This window comes from Cololabis saira, chromosome 24, assembly GCF_033807715.1.
Source record: "Cololabis saira isolate AMF1-May2022 chromosome 24, fColSai1.1, whole genome shotgun sequence".
Classification (NCBI taxonomy): domain Eukaryota; kingdom Metazoa; phylum Chordata; class Actinopteri; order Beloniformes; family Belonidae; genus Cololabis; species Cololabis saira.
Window position 1 is genome coordinate 14,171,358 of NC_084610.1, and position 18,129 is coordinate 14,189,486.

Here is an 18,129-nt window from a genome sequence, read left to right on the forward strand (position 1 = left end):
GAGTCTCTCATCCGTGTCTTTTTTCTCTTCAGTTTTTGCAGGGATCAACAGCTGTGGGAGTCTTTTAAGCATTAAAAGTTAAATGCAATTAGTGCGTTTTATGCAAATAAGTCCGATCTCAACGTGTTAGTGCTTTTTGAAATGCATTTATTTTTTATTTATTTATTTATTTATTTATAAAGGGCTTCCCCTGCATGCGCACAATCTCACAACAACCTTTTACTCCTGCGCTCAAATCCACAGTCATTTACAACAGGGTTAAAGTCAAATATTCATTGCTGCGGCAAAGTTTTTTTTTTTTTTGTTCCTCTTTTTTTATGACAAGAGGAGATCTTGATCAGGTCCCTAATTGTCCTCCCTCCCTCTCAGCTCTGATCTACTGGAATATGGCGACGATGATGAAGATCTCCACGACACCACTGTCAGTCAGATGTTGGTGCCCAGGTCGCACCAGGAGGACGCCACTCTCATCCTGAACAACCTGCTGAAGGAATACGACAAGACGCTGCGGCCGGACATCGGAGGTAGGACGAGAGTCATGGAGCTGTCCATGGTGCTGTCCATGGGGCTGGAAGCTGTGACGCTGCTGCTGGGAGACAGAGAGATGACACCCTCCCCTCCCATCTCTCCCCTTTAGCCCCTTAGCATTGCTGCTCTTTCATGATTCTCATTGGACCCCCCCCCCCCCCCCCTTTTTTTTTAATGACACTGAAAAAGGCAAACCTTTGTTGTGCTCTCCATCAGGGGCGCCTCCAAAAATGTCTCATAGGGGGGGCCAGATGGGGCCACTTAAATTCTTGGGGTGGACACAAAAACTAAAAGCCATCATTACAGGATTTCATTATACTGTTGTAATATACAGCCTCAGGAATACTTTTTTTTTTTTTACTTTCTAACTTGTCTGCATATATATTAATGGTTAATACCATGTTGGTAAAAACCCAAGGCATATATATATATATATATATATATATATATATATATATATATATATATATATATATATACAGGACTGTCTCAGAAAATTAGAATATTGTGAAAAAGTCCTTTATTTTCTGTAATGCAAAAATGTCATACATTCTGGATTCATTACAAATCAACTGAAATATTGCAAGCCTTTTATTATTTTAATATTGCTGATCATGGCTTACAGCTTAAGAAAACTCAAATATCCTATCTCAAAGAATTAGAATATTCTGGGAATCTTAAACTGTAAACCATAATCAGCAATATTAAAATAATAAAAGGCTTGAAATATATCAGTTGATTTGTTTGATATATATATATATATATATATATATATATATATATGCATTTTTAATATATAATATATATTTTAATATATCATATATCTTTATTTTATTAATATATATGTATATATATTTTTTTATATATATCACTTTTTATTAATAGGCTCAGAAATACTTAAAGAAATTAATATATATATGTATATATTTATTTTTTTTATCTTTTTTTATTATTTATTTATTTTTTATATATATATTTATTTTTTTATTATTAGGCTCAGAAATACTTAAAGAAATGACTACTGATATGCATTTGGCCCAAATGATTTGGGATGAAACGCATAAATGACGATAGAATCTATGCGACCGGCAAGTGTTTTTTTTATTGAGGCAAGTGGGGTGGCCAGCAAATTTGTCAGGGGGGGGGGCATGGCCACCCCTGGCCCCCCCCTGGTGGCGCCACTGCTCTCCATCCCTATAGCTCCCCTAAGCAAAGCTGAGGCATTTTCCTCTAAATTACAGAATAAGTCCTGCCTTAGGTTTTCACATAAACAGCAGAGGTATCTAAACATGTTTCCAGCTGCTACAGTACAATTAGGCATTAAATTGGCCTAACATGAATGATTCTTTGTGTCAGAGCTAATTAGATTAAAAAATATTTTGATACATTTTGCGAAAACGCAGTTCATTTACAAAGCAGCATCCTTGACTTCAAATATGTTTGCAGTACAGTCATAAATGATAAAAAGAATAGCAGCAAATCCTCTGAGTTAATGAGCTGACACCAGAAAAGCAGTTACAGATTAATATTTTGCTAATTGGCTGCTTGATAGACCGTCTAATTTCAAGGGTAAGTGGGGGAATCAATTTTGATGTAATCTATTTGTAATCTGTGCTGTTTGAGGTGAAATTGTTGACAAACAACACCGTCAGCCAGATTGCACAGATTCTTATTTAAAAAAGAAATTCACCTGCATCCTCTAAAAGTTCCAAAGGGGCTGTATTATTTAGCCACACTTGCTATTAAAACGTTTATAAAGGAAATATATATGAGCCATTAAAAAAACACTTAAAATTATTTCCAGCTGTGAAATGTGCAGAGAAGTTTGCAGCACTTTTATTGTGTTTAGACTGGAATTAAAAGCCAATCAGATCGCAGAGCAGATGGGGGTCTATAAACCCCCCACCCAATTTTTAAAAAAGATAATTATTTTGACACCTGAACCTTATTTTGGAACTTTAAAAGTCTGACCAATATGAACATATAAGGTCCAAATTGGGCTGAAACATTTATGAAATGCTGTTAATTTTTTTGCTCAACAAGGACTTATTTCTTGAGTCAAATTATATGAAAACTAGTGATCTAGAAAATATATCATGAAGGATAACTGACATTTAAAAGTGGTCATATAGTGTCCCTAATAAAAAAAGAAGATACTCTCTTGCTATTAACCACTGGGGGGCATCATAATTCTGATGTGATTTTGTCAGATTGTTAGTAATATCAAATAAAAGAACTGACAATTACATTAAGCTTCCTCAAACCTAGAAAATGGACAAATTTGGGCTGAGTTACTTTCAGGTGGTGCTTCTTCCTCCTGAATCTTAAACGCTCTTAATGGCTCTGTGCTGTGGGAGAGAGAGCGTCAGAGGGTGGGAGTTCTAATTCAAATCCTCCCCTGATTACACCCACATCGTTTCTACTACACTTACAGTGCAATCACAGCTCCAAGCTTCTTGAAAGGGGTGAAAAAAAATCAAAAATCCTCGTGGGTGAGGCCTCTAATCAAATGGTATTTGACACCTGGAGTGTTCCTGCTGGTGGGCTGCCGACTGGAAATGCTCCGTGTGAGCAGCATGCGTTCTGGTTATCGTTATTGCTCCATTTTTAGGAGCTATTTTGGAGAAAGCAATATACAGTTTGGCATTGTGTGTACCTGATTGTTGAGAACAGGGTGTGGTTGCTTTTTAAGATTCTGGTTTTTCTACGATTACAGCTGGAGGAATATGGTCATACTGTAAAGGACAGTAGACATGCTCTAAATAACATTTGTTGTCATTTTTCACTCCTATAATTCTAATTTGGCTCTGAAACAGCTATTTCCCCCATATCACTGTATATTTGTGATCAGTAACACAACCTGCTACGTGGAACATTTGGGGGCTTTTGGAGTAATCCCTGTGTTTTGTTTGCCTTGATTCCTGCAGTTTACTGTGTTAAATGTTTAACTAAACAGATTATGATATATTATGTTCCAAGCAAATAATCTGAGCCTGAGAGGGTCCATTTGAACAACTGTTGAAATATTGTGACTTATTTAGGAGTGGCTTACTTCTTCTGTAATTATTTTTAAGGTATTTTGACATCACAGACCCATATGAGAGAAGATGAGACCCCTAAAACCAGCTGTTGCAAAAAGTGCTGTGAAGACATGATAAAAAATGATGCTGTTGTACTTTATTTCGGTGGCGTTTTCACCAGAGCATTGCAATCATTTCGTTAATAGCTCAGGAAATTCATATTGCTTTGCCAAAATGCATGTGGATACAATAAGCTCATTAGGTTGTGCAATACAATGTTAATTTGGGAAGTATAACTTCTGTTCCAAAACAGTTAAAAAGCGCAACGTGTTGGACTTCCTGCATTGTCATTTTAGTTTTATAATGCACAACATGTTGTCATTGTTTTGTAAGTCTGGACTGCAGGCAGGTCAGTTTAGCGACTGGACAATATCAAGCTCCATGTTGGTGTCGAATGGGGTTTTAATGTTGTCTTGGAGATATAAGCTTTTAAAGATTTTTCTCTTAAAAATGACCCCGACTTGATGGCAGAGTAGGTCTCTAAAATCTGATGGGTGTGGACTGCCAGGAGGCTAGTTGAGCTACTGGACTGTGTGGAGCTAAACTTGTGGTTTGGTAAATGTGGGCTGAGAAGTTTGATCATCCAAGAGGAGAAGGCCCTGAGACAGACAGAGACAGACAGAGACAAATGCAAGACAGGCTGGAGACATATGACATGGCCTGGGAAGGCCTTGGTGTTTTTGCAGAAGTATCTGCAGATTTACGGAGTTCTTGGCCTCTCTGCTTTGGCTGCTGATTGATGCAACCGCACCTGGATAAAAGATAGTTGAAGGATTGATAGATATGTCTCAATAGCAGACTAGGTGACTCCAAAATATATGGCTAATGAACCATCGTTTTAGCTGGGTAAAAGCTTCGATGATTTTCATTTTGTCATTTTGAATTGTGATTTGTCCACACTCGTTTTCTCTTCAGCGTCTCTTCCATGCTATTTTTATACTCATTTTACTGACTATTCAGGGTCTTTGTTTCTTGTGCTGTAGATTTTCAAGTCAATGTCGGATTTAAATTATTTGAAAATCCTTGCAGCCTGTTTATTATTATTATTATTATTTAGATTTACTTCAAACTATATTTACAACTTATAGCCTATTTCGAATTGGTTTATGAACCAAAACAGTTCATAACTAGACATTTCATTCTGCATAGTTTGTTATAGTATTTTATTAGATGTTTTTATTGCGTTTATTGTTTATGTAAAGTCTTAACCTGCAAAAAATAACTAGAATCAATGTCAGCTATATGAAGTGCACTACTTTATGAGCTATTATTTATAATTGAAAATAAAACATAAGCACCGAGTCTATGATTCATTTTATGACTTGTTGCGCATACTGGTGGGAACACTTATCTCCGGATCATTTATAAATGAGCTCCTTAGGATATTCAAAATGACCACGAGGTAATATTTTCCCAATGGGAACTTGAAATGCTTTTCAAGCTGCTCCTTCAGCAAAGATTTGGTTTTGTAGCCTAACCGGCAGGGTGGGGGGGGGGGTCCCCCTACAGCTCTCCTTCCGTAATTAAGGGTGAAATTTTGATGAGATCCAGTCAACAAACCAGTTTCAGTTTCGTCCATGAAATATTAATGTTGTTTCAGGATAATGTGCGGCAAAGGAAACAAGTCTGTGTATGGGAGAGGAAAATAAGGATGAATTCACAGAGGAGTTGGAAATGACGCCGAGTCAAAGACAGATCTGGGACATAAAAGTCATTGTAGAAGGAGGATATGTTTAGAGGGAAATGCTGGGAACAAATATCAGAGAAATAAGCACACACTGACACAATAATGAGGACACTTACGAGGACAGACAGACACTGAAGTCACTTAAGTGTGGGTCATTTCCTGGATACACCTGGATTTAATGCAAGTCAAAGTCATTCTCTCTCCACAACCACATGGTTGCACATTGATTTGGACTCAAACAGTGCTTTGTACTCTGTTTGTGGGCCTGTGGAATATAATGTCGACCCAAGCATCCATTAGCGTTTTTAGCTTCTTTGACTTTGCATAGTACTATATCCGTGGTGCTCCCATTAAAACCTCAATAAAACACTGCTAAAACAGCGTTAAAAACTGGCTTTTACAAACTGACAGTAACAAACAGTACCTTGCGTGACAAAAACGCATAATTCAGCCACTATAACAAAGAATAATATATAAATAATAATAATGTAATAATCCGTGTATATATCACGACCACGGATCCCATTGACTTTGCATAGTACTATATCGGTGGTGCTCCCATTAAAACCTCAATAAAACACTGCTAAAACAGCGTTAAAAACATGTTTTTTACAAACTGACAGTAACAAACAGTAACTTGCGCTACAAAAACGCATAATTCAGCCACTATAACAAAGAATAATATATAAATAATAATAATAATGTCATAATCCGTGTATATATCACGACCACGGATCCCATTGACTTTGAATGGTACAATATCTGTGGTGCTCACACGGAATTATACCACTTTCCGTGTTGGTACCACGGAAAATAGTGGTGAGAGGTCGTGGGCATTTCACAGATTTTTGTGAGATCAGGTTGATATGGTTAGCATAGCTTAACATAATGGCTGGAAGACGAGGAGTTTTGGTTTATGTAGCTTTCCTAAAGTGGATCCAGTGAGTTAGGGCACCAAAACCACAAAGTACTGTAATTTTGATTGGGTTCTTTTCCCCCATACAAAACCATTCTTTTATAAGGGACTATATCCAGCTTCATAGTCTGAGCGAAACCAAAGAGTCAAGAAAACTGTAGTTCCTCCATTGGGAACCAGTTCTTGTTTCACTGAAATAAGGATGGAAGGACAGCTTTGATCAGTCACTGGGGTATTGTCCAGCTATTCACTTTGCTTCCAGGTTTACATGGTAAAGCTAACCACCTGCTGTCGCACGCTTGGGAATCCCTGGTCCTCGAGGGCTGCTGTCCTGCATGTTTGAGATTTTTCCTTCCATCGAAACATCCGATTCAAACCAACGATGATCCCAATCTTGTCTGCACAGGTCTGTTCATGAGAGTACTTTGTACCAGGGTGTGTTGAAGCAGGGAAACATCTTGTAGTACATCATGTACCAGGTAACTGAAAAGTCACGACACAATGGGGGTGTTAGTCACAATTACTCAGCACAACTTTTCAGCTTCTGCCTCTACGAACAGCGTTCGTTTAAATTTGAATCTTTGTGTGAATAATTTTGTCTTCATGCTGCTGGAGCTCTGACTTCTTCTCATATGCCGTTAAAAATGATCTCCAAAGCAATACTAACAAAGAATAATATATAAATAATAATAATGTAATAATCCGTGTATATATCACGACCACGGATCCCATTGACTTTGCATAGTACTATATCGGTGGTGCTCCCATTAAAACCTCAATAAAACACTGCTAAAACAGCGTTAAAAACATGTTTTTTACAAACTGACAGTAACAAACAGTAACTTGCGCTACAAAAACGCATAATTCAGCCACTATAACAAAGAATAATATATAAATAATAATAATAATGTCATAATCCGTGTATATATCACGACCACGGATCCCATTGACTTTGAATGGTACAATATCTGTGGTGCTCACACGGAATTATACCACTTTCCGTGTTGGTACCACGGAAAATAGTGGTGAGAGGTCGTGGGCATTTCACAGATTTTTGTGAGATCAGGTTGATATGGTTAGCATAGCTTAACATAATGGCTGGAAGACGAGGAGTTTTGGTTTATGTAGCTTTCCTAAAGTGGATCCAGTGAGTTAGGGCACCAAAACCACAAAGTACTGTAATTTTGATTGGGTTCTTTTCCCCCATACAAAACCATTCTTTTATAAGGGACTATATCCAGCTTCATAGTCTGAGCGAAACCAAAGAGTCAAGAAAACTGTAGTTCCTCCATTGGGAACCAGTTCTTGTTTCACTGAAATAAGGATGGAAGGACAGCTTTGATCAGTCACTGGGGTATTGTCCAGCTATTCACTTTGCTTCCAGGTTTACATGGTAAAGCTAACCACCTGCTGTCGCACGCTTGGGAATCCCTGGTCCTCGAGGGCTGCTGTCCTGCATGTTTGAGATTTTTCCTTCCATCGAAACATCCGATTCAAACCAACGATGATCCCAATCTTGTCTGCACAGGTCTGTTCATGAGAGTACTTTGTACCAGGGTGTGTTGAAGCAGGGAAACATCTTGTAGTACATCATGTACCAGGTAACTGAAAAGTCACGACACAATGGGGGTGTTAGTCACAATTACTCAGCACAACTTTTCAGCTTCTGCCTCTACGAACAGCGTTCGTTTAAATTTGAATCTTTGTGTGAATAATTTTGTCTTCATGCTGCTGGAGCTCTGACTTCTTCTCATATGCCGTTAAAAATGATCTCCAAAGCAATACTAACAAGAAAAGCTTCTTTATATTCATGGACAACAACAGAGTAGCAAAGTTTAAATAAACCCTGGACGTTGCTGTAGCTTGAAATTTTGAAGTAAATGCCTCCAGTACGCAGAAAAATAGAAGGAGCAATGCGACTGGATGCGAAATTGGTTGTAGTCGAGTGGACAAATGGCCCAAAGTTAAACTTTTTGACTCTCAGTGCAGAAGCCTGGCCTTCCTGAAATGCTTTATATTAGGTGATAAAGATGCCTCCTCACTCTCCAAAGATAATAAATTATATCCATGGGCTACGAGTAATAGTGGACATCAGCTATAAGAGCAGGGTTTGAAATGGTTGCTCCTCGATCTAAATCTATCTTCTAAATCTATATCTCATATGTCAAACCAACAGTGCACTGTGTGTTGCACCAGCATTAATTTAGTGGCCTAAAACATCAGTGTTTTACTTCATCAGTCACTCGATGGCTGGTTTCTCACAACGGAGGCAGGCTGGGTCGAGGTCTAAACGCAATAATCGCCGCCGACCTCATTACGCTCCCAGAGTCCTTCCTGTTCCCACGGTTGGACTTATAGCCCTGTTGTGCCGCCCCTCTGACCGGCCCGTAATGTTGCATCATGGTGGAAATGTCACACTGCCCATTTCTTTAATCGGGTGGGATGTCTGTAGTGTGTGGGTCACAAGTGACGAAAAAATCTTTTGGGTGAACGAACTGAAACAATCTGTTCACGTCACAGTTCAGCTCAGCTCAGTCTTAAATGCATCAAAATGACTTTTTTTGAATCGATATCTTTGTGTCCCTTGAGCAAACTGCCAACGACTTGGAGGATGGGATTTCATGCAAGATTACACTTACAAAGTCTCAAACACAAACATGCACCTTGTAGTGACCCAATGTTTTAACAGCCTTTCGCAAATAACACAAAAATAGTAGATCTGGCCTGTAATGCAGGAATCTCACTGGTGCAACCTCATCAGGATCAGTGCCCAGCTTAAAAAAACACAGTGATAGCATAAAAATGAACATACCACTAAACATTAAACTTGAGTGATAATCAGCTGTTTTAACTACCAAAATTACCTTCTAAGCGTTTCTTGGAGTGTCAACGGTGCTTTACGAGAGATGTGAACTGTTGCCACGGCCTCTTATACCTGTCAGACATTTTTGGTGCATGAGGTGAGACTCAACCTCTATGTAGATGATATGACACCTGTCCATTCATAGACTGTTATCTACGGTTTTTCGCAGATCAAAACTACAACTGTCCCTGTGGCAGGGTGGAGGAGCTGCAGCCACTCAGGTGATGGGTCACAGGTGTGGCCCATCAACCTCTCTACCCTGCCGGCCTTGATAAGGCAGGGCTGGACAACAGCAAGGGGTCGTGGGGAGAAGGTGCTTGTGCACGTGTGGCGGTGTCGTGGAGGAAAATAAAGGGTTCTGCACTAAACTCCGTGTCCTCTCTATCCTGTCGGTCGGGCCCCCGTAGCACTAGCCTTGCTACAGTCCCATTTTGGTCAGCTCAGTTGCACTCAGGCTGAAGCTGATGTCTGTTTTCTGAAGTGAGACACCAAGCCCAGGGTTCACACTGAAAGGTATCCATTTATTTTCTTAATTCAGTTAATTCAATTAATTTTTAAATATGTTTATCCTGATTTTTTCCAATTTTTTCACCCAGTGCTGCGACCTAAGTCAGTCTTGGGCATTGCTCACACTCTAGCAACCCTGGGAGCGCCATACTGAGCTCAAGTCTCCTCCTTACTTTAGGAGTGAGCAGGCTGCTTCTTTTCACCAGACAGGTTCTCCACCGGACGTAGCGCGTGGAAGGATCACGTTATTCCGGCCGGATCCTCCCCACCCCATCTGTTTCCCGGCTGGCCAGAGGGGGCATGTATAGCCCAGGACTGCTGCATGTTTTTGTGAGGTAGCTCACATTAGCTACCCAAGGGAACACGGGGAGAACATGCAAACTCCTTTCGCCAACCCCACCCAGGGTGTGGGCGCTGAAGTCATGAGGAAACTTAACATGCACTTCAGTGCCCACAGCGTCCCTGGCGAGAATTGAACCCAGGACCTTCTTGCTGTAAGACGGCTGCACTACCAGCTGCACCACCGTGCCCCCAATTTAATTAATTTTGACAGCCTGATTATACTAATTTAATTTTTCATTATGGGTTTAGGGGAAGTGAACTGATTTACAGAAGCGTATTGTATTCACTTGGAAAAAATAAAAAAACTGATTAGTACTGATTAGTCTTTGGTCTTCAATAAAATGACCCTTAATTTTAAAATTTGGATGATGAACAACCGTTGCTTTCTCATTAGCAAGTAATTTAGTTCAAGGTGGTGTTCAAGTGGTTAATATGTGCTCTAAAAATAACGTTTTTGTAATGTCAACCTTAATTTGTTGGAATTTTCAAGAAAATATCTTAAAACATTTTTTTTTGGAGGGGTTGTTAAAATATTGTCAGTCTCTTAAATATTTTATTGGTATTAAGCTGAGGTGCAGCATTTTCCCTCTACAATAACATGATGTTTTGGTTGTTAAGGAAAACTGTGCCTGATAAAAATCAAAAGTTAGAGGGCTTTGGAATATTTTCCCCATTAACAAAGAATAAAATAAAAGCAGCATTAGCATCTGTAAACTCCCAGCGCTACAGCAGGCATTCTGTTTGTTTTATATTTTAGCCTGGGGGGGTTAACAATTAATAAACAACCTTATCATTAAGTAGATGTGAAATGAGAAATAACTAAGTGGGAACCATAAAAAGAGGCGTAAAATCATTTTCACAGGAGTCTGCACATTTATTTGTATGTAGAACTGGGATAAAGTGTCTAACTGTCCATCGCAAGATGTCAATTTTGGTCTCCTTAGTTGTTGTCTCGCTTAAAACCCTTTGCCTTTACTGTCATTAAATATAGATTATTCAGGAACTAAAATCAGTTCCAAAGCAGAGAAGCAAAACTCGGAATCAAAGATAGAGCAGCATGACAGGATTATTATCTTAGTGCCCCGGTTTGTTTTCCCCCCTGTCTCCTCCAGTCTTGTGAAGTCGGCAGCGAACCTAATCTTCATATAAAGTGGGGGACTGGTGCGCTAGGAAGAAAAAGAAAAGTGAACCACATTTCTCCCAAGCAGAACAAGTGTTGAATCTCACCTTAACTGATAACAAGCAGTGTGACTTAGCTGAAGATGAGATTCTTTTGTGTCCCTATTGTGTCACTTTCCTCTCGGGTTCAGAGTGTGATCTCTGTGTGAGATCGAGGTGATCCTAGTGTACTGTGCTGGGGTTTAGGATGTGCATGGATGTACAGTATGTGACAGTGTTTGTGTGTGCGCTCATCATTGAATTGAGGGCAAAGCCGCCTTGAGTGGAAGGCTTTCTATGCTGTGAGTGCTGTGAGGAAACATTCAGCGTTTTAGAGGCAGGATGATTCAAAGAGGTCAAGTGAAGCCGGATCTGAGCAGCAATCAGAAGATACTTTGGTCTTACAAAAATAAGATACATTTAAGACAGAGTTTAGTCTTTGATCATGAGAACCGAGCACATTGGAAGCCATCTGTGGGATTTTTTTGACAGTGTGCGGCCAAAAACTACAAAGGACCATGGAAGGCAAGTTTGTTTTTTGCTCAACATTTAGCATTCTGCTGGCATCAATGCCCACCAAACATCATTAGTGTATCGTTTATTAGTCCCAGAGCAAATTCACTGGTTCAGCAACATTTGGAGGAACCATCTGTTCATTAAAACAAAAAATATTTCTGATTTTGTCAGACCACAATAGACATTTTCACCATGTGTAGTCCGTCTCAGATGCCACGCTCTCTATGGACAGGGTTAAAATATGCCTGTTTTTTTTTTGGCACAGTTATGTTTTGGTGGCATTTGTGAATATCACCCAACACTGTGGTTCATGACAAATGTTCCCAAAGCAAACCCTTGGTCAAGAATCAATCATGTTTGATTCTGTGTATTCAAATGGATTGGACACCACCTGTGTCCAGGGAACAGACTTTAGAGTCCTCCATCCTATTTTCAAATGATACATAAATAGAATAATCTGCAAATCCAAATAATGATCTCCTTTGAGTTAGGTAGATGCCAGATCATCACCAGTTACCTGTTGACATAACAAAACCCACCCAGATGATACATTTCCAGTTCTTACTGTGCCTACAATGCAGTAAAAGTGAATGTAAATGTAAAACTCACTGCTAAGCTTCATAGTTCAACTGTGTTGAAAGGTTGTACCTAATTGCCTTGAGTATCGCGGAGTAATGATTTATTGCATCAGCAATTATTTATTGCAGCAAGCTGAGCATGCTAATAACTACAACTAACTTATAACTATTAGTAATAACTTCCATATTTTCCACACTATAAGATGCACTTAAAGGAGCATGAGGCTCCTTTTAAGAAATGAGACTCTCTAGCGCCACCCTTCACCACGACGGCCGTCGGGGGTACTGCAGTCAACAGCGAAGCCGGCACGGGAGAACGGGGAGAACGTGCATGCAGCGTCATGTGACGTCACATCCGCAGCCCAGCGCGGGAAATTTGGGCCCGAATTGCAGCACATTTTGCAGCACACAGCCTGTTCAAGGCAAAGGAGAGATACATTAGAGGGCTCATTCTTTTTGGTTTGGAACGCTTCATCTGACATTATTACTAGAAAAACTTAAAACGTATACGAATTTTTTTCATAAATCCTGCCTCAATCCTGCCTCAAGCTCCTTTAAAATCCTTACATTTTCTCAAAAATCAGCAGTGCGTCCTGTAATCAAGTGCACCTCATGTCAGAAATCTTGTTGTGCTTACTGACCTCGAACCAAGTTTATGTGGTACACCGCGCTCTAAAATCTGTCAAAATGTTTAAGTCCAACTTTGGTAGCGATTGATTGATGGTCCGACGTTGTATTAAAGCCGGTCCTTGGTCGGATACGCGTTGAAATGTCAGAAATCATTTGATAACTAATTATGTAGCCACTTGCAAGCAACCATCATCCAACATCTAGTCAACGTTACCTTATTGTAATTAAAAAATAATAAATAAAATATATATATATTTTTTTTTTAAAGTAAGCGTCAAACCCAATTTTCAAATCTACATCATAATCCAGTTATAATCAAATGGACTACAACGTTGTTCCAACCTCACAATAACTTCAGGTGTCCTCTATCGCTGGCAATGATGAACCAATCTGAGAACAGCATGTATTTTCTGTTTTAGTTACAACTGAACGATATTCTGAGTTATTGTGAACGAGTTGAATAAAGTTCGACTCGGCAGACTGCTTTGTTTCGCTTTATATATGTTTTATTTATTTATTTAGCAATGTGCCTTATAACCCGGTGCGCCTTATGTATGAAAATAGACCTGTCAGGGTACATTTGGAGTAGGACCCAGATGCAGGAGACCAGGAGTTCCAAAAACTGTGATTTATTGTACTTAAACCAAAGAAAAGCGCTGTTTAGCAGGATTGCAAAACACAAGAGCCTAAACTTAAGCCAAAAAAACAAAACATGACATGACACATGGAGATAGAAACAGCCCGGATCAAGGGGAAAACAAACCAGATATACCCAGAAGGGTTAACGAGACACAGGTGCGGACAATCAGGGCAGATGGAAAACAGGGATGTCAAGACAGAACTGAAACACAAAGACACGGGCTTCAAAATAAAACAGGAACTATCAAAACCATAATAAGACCCATTCATTGAGCCTTGTAACCTGGTGCGCTTAATGGTCTGCAAAATACGGTAAATTATAATTAATGACAGAAGATTTTCTTAAGGCTACTAAAATTACCAAATCATGTAAACTTGTTGAGCAAAAACAAAATAGATATGACAGCTAACTACTTCTCAGTTTGCACTCCATTAATGTCAAAGTTAAACCAAAATCTAAATGTGTATTATATATGTTATGTACACGATATTCTGAGCTGTTTTGCCTAATAGCAATAGGTGATAATGTCTCATTAGAACTTCAACACAAGTAAATGCCAGAACTGCCAGAATTTAACAATTTAACAACTATAGGCAAAACTGCATAAAAATGATCCAAAATTCAGTCAGTATCTAAAAAATGAGCTAAAAATGAGCCTAGCTGCCAAAAATGCACCATCAATCCCACAAGGATGTCACTGGGGTGATTTTTGGTTATTATAACCACCTCCATCCACATCTCTCCAGCCATTTGGAAACTACTGGAACAGAGTGTACCCATATCAGATTAAAGTAAACGGAGGGCCTGACTTCACATTGAAAGATCAAGCTGGGAACGCTGTTCTGATGCTGCTTTTCAAACTTTTGTTACAAGCAGAACTCACTTTTAGTCTGCATCCAAATAAAGCCAACCTGACAGCTTCTCAGCACAGCCACGTATCTAATCCATTTGTACCTTCTGTGTAATTACAGGCAGTGGCTGAAACTGTATTGATCTTTATTGACTGACCAGATCTCTGCAATCATATCTGCCATTACCGCCTCCCCAGTTCTGTCTGGCACAAACAGTTAAGTCTGTGGGTGAGAGAGAAGGAGGATAGACTGCGTGTGCATAGAAAGAGAACCACTCACCTATAAAAAGTCGTTTTTTCACTGCTTGGACAGGTCACACAAGTAGTTTATGTCACATGTATTGTGATTCAAATACCAGGGTTTGTGAGATGCATATACAAAACTAAAACTAAAAGCACTGTATAGACAGCAAACCTGGTATATAGAAACAATCCCCTAACAATCTTTGATAGTTATAATGACCTTGGCAAACCTTTAGGTGCTACTGAAAGAAGAAATGTAACTTTTTGTCTCTTGTATCTTGAGAACCACTTGGGATACAACAACAATACGAAAAATTGTATACTTTATATATAGACAATATAGACGATCTCACTACTGAAACATCTGGAGCCAGAACTGCAGGAGCTAAAACAAGGACGAGCAGAGCTCCAGTTGGACCTCCACTTGGATCGCTCAGTCGCTAAGTGGCCTAGACCAAGCCACAGATAGCCAATCACATTTTGGCTAGTAGGTGCTCGTTCAATCCGGAAGTGTCCTCAATTGATACGAGACAAAGACCCAGACTGCTCTGGCTGCTCAGTTCAACTTCACCTTCAGTCAACAAACCATGAGCAACGCTCCTTATGATGCATAAATTTGGGGCATTAACTGATCAGGTACCGAGAAAAACCCCATGGATGTGACATCAACTGTAGCTATGGAGACCAGAACCATTGTTTTTTCAAACCAGGCTGTAAACATCTTTATTCCTGCTTCAAAGTTGCACATTTTAACATGGATGGTGGGCTTGGGTGGGGGTCAGTGGACATCAGTCGAAGAACCGCATGTTTCAAAAGTCTTCTGCGTTGTGGATAGAAGACTGGACTCAAACCATTCAATCACCCAATTTTATTCGTTCCCCAAAGACATCACAAAAAGAGGCTTAGAATAATGTGATACAACCTTAATCACAAGAAATATAAAAAATATTAAATTAAGACCAATAAAATGCTAAATTAAAAGTACAAAATAACAGCTTACTTTTCCCCAAAGACATCACAAAAAAAGAGGGAAAGTTTAGGCGGGAAAGAGCCTTTTATAGGGTTGTTATCCCTGAATTCCACCTGAGGAGAATAATTTTGATGACCAGGTTAAACAACAATCATTTGGGGGAATTATTAATTAGTCAAATCAACCTTTGTTACATAACCTCTTGGTACACATCCTGGAAGTTAAAGTTGATGGAAAAATTCTTCTTCTTGGTCCCATTTTGTCCAATGAAATGACTTGTCAGTGTTTCTATTAAAATTTCATAAGAATGCTGGAGAAATGAACTAGTCTGAGGCCATCTTCTACATGTCAGGACATTTGCTAAATATAATTTCTAGACACGATTGTTGAGATGAATCCTGATTTGTGAACTATTTGAACATTACAGGCTAGTGACAATCGCTTGGCTTCTTGACCTGAATTGTTATCTGTTCAGGAGCTCAAGCTCAAGTGTGTCGAAAAATGTTTTGATAAGAATGTTACCTGTGAGGAGGCATTGCTGAAGTCAGGAGAGGGTTTGTTTTACTGAAAAATCTGCTTGGATCCCAGTGAGCAATGCTTTACTGTCATTTGATTCAACTGTCACAAAGAGGGCTTTCCTTCCACACCCTTCCAACAAAAGAGGTGGGCCTCCATTTGTGTGTCACTAAAGCAAAGGACTTCAGAAGGTTTCACATGGAAGCCAGGTGTGTGTCCAAAATAGAAACTGAGGCTGATTAGATATTGTTGGTTTGCAGCAGTTCCCTGTCCATTTTCATCCATTTCTTCCTCTGCCTGTAATCTCTAATTTAAATCACCTCCTTCATCTGACCCATCCTCTCTCCAAACATACCTCCTCCTTCCATCCCTGAAACCACCCCCTAGTTTCTAACGTTTACATAACACTGCAACATAATTTATGTACATATTAACTCCCGCAATTTTGCAGCATTTGAAATCCAAGGGAAAATGTGACCCACTTTCTGATTGCATATAAAAATGTAATATATGACTTAAAAGTCACTTCATTCGATTATTCTGGAGAGGAATATGAGGGCAGAGGTTGGGATGTAATTGCTGCAACTTTTGGAGAGTTTCAGTGAAATTGTTGAATATCGTATGCTAACACTTCTTTATTTTTCCCGTGTTTGATGAATGACTCAAATGTATCAAAGCCGGTAGAAACCAGACTTGTGAAGAAGTGCAGTCTGCATGGAACACTGAGACTCTCTACAACACCTTTCCGTGCACCACAGCCTGAATAACAACGGCCAGTTTTAGCTCCTGTCTTTAAGGTGCCCCTATTGATAGCAGTGTTTTTTGATCAGCAGAGCCGGTACCAGGGGTTACCTGTGCTACAAAGACAAGTAGAGGAAATCCTGGTAATATAAAAAGGTCAGTTTGTGTTGCATTTAGGTCACATTGTTTGCCTCCCTTTGCTTTGCGAAGTTCACCTTGAGAATTTCCTTCCCTTCTTTCCCCCACCTGATGCCTTGCTCTCTCAGCGGCTGGCAATCCAGCAGGGTTTGCCAGCATGACACGTTCCAGGAGCAGAAGAAAATTGCAGTTTCTCAACTGACCTCTAGGGGCTTACTCCGTAAGCGAGTCAGTCTTTCATTTCCAAAAGTTCATTAAAACAAGTCTAACTTTGCAGCAGAAATAAATATATCTGCAGTCTTGTTCATATAAATGGTTTCCGTCTCCAAAGACTAGTAAACTAAATTGGGGTCACCACTTTAGCTCTGTCTTGACGTATCTGAGGTGTAAGTAAAGACCTGGAGGATAGTCATTCTTATGTTGAAGGTCATATGGCTTCTTGTACTGTTACTACACCACCGGGACAGTTTTGGGTTGACCTGAAGGGGTTTGAGGTGGACAGCCAGCACCTACCTTCGTTTATGGCCGAAGCCCGACAGCTTTTTCGATCGATTTCCCTATTCCTGATCATGTTTACCATGCTTATCTACTGAATGAAAACTGCACTGACTTGGAAAACACGGAGGGAGGAAACAGTACAGACCAGCAGGGAGAAAGGGAAAGACAAGACCAGATATACACAAGGGTTAACGAGACACAGGTGCAGACAATCAGGGCAGATGGGAAACAGGAAAACTGAAACACAAAGACTAGGGCTTCAAAATAAAACAGGAACTATCAAAACCATAACATTTTGTATGTTTTGTGATACAAACAAGCAGAGCCGGATTAACGCAAAGGCAAACTAGGCATGTGCCTAGGGCCCGATTGACAGGGGAGGGGCCCAGACAGAGGGACAAAAAAAAAAAACAATAATTCTTATTTTTTTTTTCTTTGTCTGCACACATATTAATGGTTGATACCATGCCGGTAAAAACCTAAGGCATATATATATATGTGCATTATTACTATATTTAGTATACATACATATATATATACGCATACATACGCATACACATACAGACATACATACTACAGCACACTTTGTCTTACTGCAAATTTTTTTGGTCTTTGTAGATTTGACTTCTTATTTAACTATTCAATTTAATCAACACATTTAATTAAGATTTTCTGCAAAATGCAATAGCTTACAACATTTATCTTATTTTACTCTGTTTACATAGCAA

At 39.4% G+C, this 18,129-nt stretch overlaps 1 protein-coding gene across 1 annotated transcript in view; it reads left to right on the forward strand.

Moving 5' to 3' along the window:
- Positions 1-18,129, forward strand: part of LOC133425314 (gamma-aminobutyric acid receptor subunit gamma-3-like) — a 193,193-nt gene that overhangs the window by 194 nt on the left and 174,870 nt on the right. The window contains exon 2 of the mRNA XM_061716099.1: positions 370-524. Coding sequence (XP_061572083.1) covers positions 370-524 — 155 coding nt within the window. The remainder of the gene's footprint in view (positions 1-369; positions 525-18,129) is intronic.